This window comes from Magnolia sinica, chromosome 6 (assembly GCF_029962835.1).
Source record: "Magnolia sinica isolate HGM2019 chromosome 6, MsV1, whole genome shotgun sequence".
NCBI lineage: Eukaryota > Viridiplantae > Streptophyta > Magnoliopsida > Magnoliales > Magnoliaceae > Magnolia > Magnolia sinica.
Genome location: NC_080578.1, coordinates 87,282,617 through 87,286,391, shown reverse-complemented (window position 1 = coordinate 87,286,391; position 3,775 = coordinate 87,282,617). Strand labels below are relative to the sequence as shown.

The following is a 3,775-nucleotide window of genomic DNA, read 5'->3' as shown; positions in this document are numbered from 1 at the left end:
CTTCAGCCATAGTTACCAAACAAGTTTTTATGGATATAATAAATATATAGCTGTGGGGCCATGTAACTTTGATCTCTTTTAAGCCGTTCGTACTACTCTCAGTTGGAGGAGCATCAGCGCTCGTCTTCGCAGTGAAAAGGAGGGGTAGTTTCGTCCTTAAAGTCACTGTCTGCACCTGCTAGTCTAAGTTGGTAACTTAAGTTTGTATTCCTTCATAAAAACCGCTGGATAAGAGGTTTTGTCTACGGTGGTCATTTTCCCCTTAATTATCTCAACCAGAAGAAAATGGGTAATCGGTCTGGAAGTTATCAGTTGGTTGGACCGAATTGTATACAACTGTTTTATACATAAAACACTCAAACTCTATTATAGTCAAATCTACTCCGTTCACCATGTGAAGCCATAAAGAAAATCTAACACTAACATGAACAATGTGGAATTGATATTAAAACTTTTAAGTTCATAAGGTTTGTCCTGCCTAATATTTGGATGAGGCTGATTTTTGTATTTTCGCTTCATCTTGGTCAATTAAACAACGTGTGTTGATGATATTCACCATGGTGACCCCCACACAAACCCATGGGTGGCATCCCAACCCATCAGTGCACCTAGTTCGTGTATTTCATTGATTTTCTGCCCCATCCTGTAATTAAGGATAGAGCCAGATGGACGGGTTAGATACTCTTTTATCATATTCTGTCGGCTGCTTCCTCTGCAAAGTTACAAACCATATGGACGCCGTGGATATACAGTACATACATCGAAGTGGGTCCTACAGTCAGGGTCGCACCCACATCAATGGTTTTGGGGTGGCTGCCGCACTGCACAGGACCACAACAACTACCATCCCCTCTTCTCTTCTCTCATCAGGAGTCGTTTGGCACCCACAAAATCTTCGATTTCGTAAAATGTCGTCGAGAAGAGCTGCCGCTGCCGCTGCTCAAAAGGGTAAAACTCTCTCCTCTCCAGCTTCTATTGAAATTACCATTTCTGCCCTTGATTCTAAAATCACAGAGAACAAAATCCCGACTCCAACCCAATTCAACTATTTGGTGAATGATCTATTCAATTCGATTCGAGCTGGTGCTTTTGTGAGGTTAGAGGATGCAGTGGGCCTCTTCAATCGTATGGTCCGCACGCAGCCGCTGCCTTCAATCCAGACCTTTAATCGCCTGTTAACTACTATTGCTAAAATGAAACACTATTCGACCGTGATTTCTTTGCATCGGGAGATGAATTGGATAGGGATCCCATCCGATATCTATACATGGAGCATTCTTCTCAATTGTTCCTGCCGCTTGAATGGCATCGGTTCTGGTTTTGCTATTCTCAGCGACATCCTGAAACATGGCCATGAGCCAAATGTCATGACTCTGGCTACTTTTATTAAGGGGTTTTGTATGGAAGGGCGGATTGGGGAAGCGAGTAGTTTCTTTCTGAACACGGTAGAAATGGGATATCCTTATAATGTGGTGTCGTTCGGGATACTAATCGACGGTCTTTGCAAGTCGGGGAACAACGGAATGGCTCTTGGGTTGCTTCGGAAAATGGAGAAGGGAGCAGTTAAATGTAGTCCTAACTTTGCTGTTTATAACCCAATCATCAACAGTCTATGCAAAGATGGGCTCACAAGGGAGGCGCTTAACCTCTTCTCAGAAATGGTTAGTAAAGGGATTCAGCCGAATGTTTTCACTTACAGTTCTTTAATTCATGGACTATGCAATTTAGGGCAGTGGAAAGAAGTAATGAGTCTGTTTGAGGAAATGTCGAATCGAGGAATCTCACCCAATGTGACAACCTTCAACATACTGGTGAATGCTCTTTGCAAAGAAGGAATGGTTAAAGAAGCCCATGGATTACTAGAATGGATGACCCAGAGAGGTGTGGAGCCTAATGTAATCACATACAATGCATTAATGAATGGCTACTGTTTTATTGGCCAAATGGATGCTGCCTTAAAGATATTTGATTACATGGTGTGTAAAGGTCATAAGCCTAGTGTCGTGACTTATAACATGTTAATCAACGGCTATTGCAAGAAGCAGATGGTAGACGAGGCTATGTGGCTTTTCCGAGAAATGCCTTGCAAGGGATTGAAGCCCAATGTTGTTACTTACAACACTCTTATAGGTGGGCTATACCGGGTACGGAGAATTGTGGCTGCACAAGAGCTTTTCAATGAGATGAAAGCTCATGGACAATGTCCGAATCTCATCACATACACCATTTTGATGGATGGGCTACGTAAAAGTGAGCGTCCTGTCGAGGCAATGAAACTACTTAATGAGATGCAAATTAAAGGAATTCAACCAAATAATAAAGTTATGGATGTCCTTATTAATGGGATGTGCGAAGCTAGGGAACTTAAATATGCGAAGGAGCTTTTCAGTTGGGCCTCCACCATGGGCTTAGGGAATGATGTTAGGACATATAACACGTTAATCAATGGGCTCTGTAAAGAAGGGCTTTTGGAGGAAGCTAATGGATTGTTCTTGCAAATGGAAGAGAAGGGTTTCCAACCAGACAGTTTCACCTTCAATGCTTTAATTAGGGGCTTTTTACAAAAGAATGAGACCCTCAAGGCAATGCAACTTCTTGGGGAAATGGGCTAAAAGACATTTTTCTGTGGATGCATCCACCGCAACTATGTTAGTGGGCTTGCTCGCAGATGACATAAAAGGTCAAGAATACTTGGGAATGCTTCATAAATTTGTACCCTAGAGGCGACAAAGAGGTGATTTGGTGAACTTCGATTCAACATCAACTCTCTCTCTCTCTCTCTCTCTCTCTCTCTCTCTCAAGTTGTAACGACCCATACCATAATTGTAACAATGTTATCTGTTCTGACCACTGTCACCGTTAGGGAATACCTTGCTTGTAAGAGGTTGATACACATTCAACTCCTCCCATATTCCTTCGAGTTTCCTGTAATATTCACCTAGCGATTTATCTCCTTGTTGGAAAGGAAAAAACCTTTTCAAATAATTGGTGTGGATTGAGTGATGTTTTTATTTTTATTTTATTTTTTATGAATACATCTCTCATGGATAGAGCTATACATGAATCGAGTTAGCTCAGTCATCTCGCTCGACTCAACTAGGAAAAGCTCGAAATTGGATTCAAACTGAGTCGAGTTGGTTTTTAGAGCTCGAAAAAAATTTCAAGTTGAGTTCAAGCTTGCCCGAGCTTGACTCGACTCAGATCGAACCTCAACTCGAATCGACTCGGATTGAATTGGCTTGATGACTCGGTTATTTTGATATTGATGCTGCTCACCAAGTGGTTGATGAAATGACTCAACGAAGTGTTGTTTCGGGTGTATACATTCTCCGTAGGATCGGTTGGTGCGAGGAAGGAATGGAATCGAAACAAATCACAACAAAAAAAAAAAAACTTTACATTATAAGACTGCCCTCATATCTTGATTTTGATGTTGCTCACTGAGTGTCTGATGAAATACCTGTAAAGTGCTGTCATTGTTTTACATTTTGTTTAAAATTGAAGATGCACTCTACGTGTTTGAGAAAATGTCGCACAGGCTCGAACTTGTCTTGAACTTGTCTGAGTTGTTGATTGAATCAAGCCAAGCTTGCCAGTTAGGCTCAAGAAACGAGCCGACCTGAGTTCGAGCTGGGGTTAGCTACTGGCTGAGCCGAGCCGAGCTGTGCTAGGCTCATCTCGGTTCGACTTATTTACAACTCTACTCATGGAGAATCCTAAACTTTATTTGCCATATCTAGAAACATTTCTAATAGACATTTCTATACAATTCCAC

General features: G+C 41.7%; 1 protein-coding gene across 1 annotated transcript; it reads left to right on the top strand.

Moving 5' to 3' along the window:
• Positions 1 to 665: 665 nt before the first annotated feature.
• Positions 666 to 2,612, top strand: LOC131249697 (pentatricopeptide repeat-containing protein At1g63400-like). Its single transcript, XM_058250471.1, has one exon. The coding sequence runs from the start codon at positions 666 to 668 to the stop codon at positions 2,610 to 2,612; it is 1,947 nt and encodes a 648-aa protein (XP_058106454.1).
• Positions 2,613 to 3,775: the final 1,163 nt, after the last annotated feature.

What these genes read in the sequence shown, in the direction of transcription:
- LOC131249697 (XM_058250471.1), top strand. Translation starts at nt 666, where the DNA reads ATGGACGGGTTAGATACTCTTTTATCATATTCTGTCGGCTGCTTCCTC.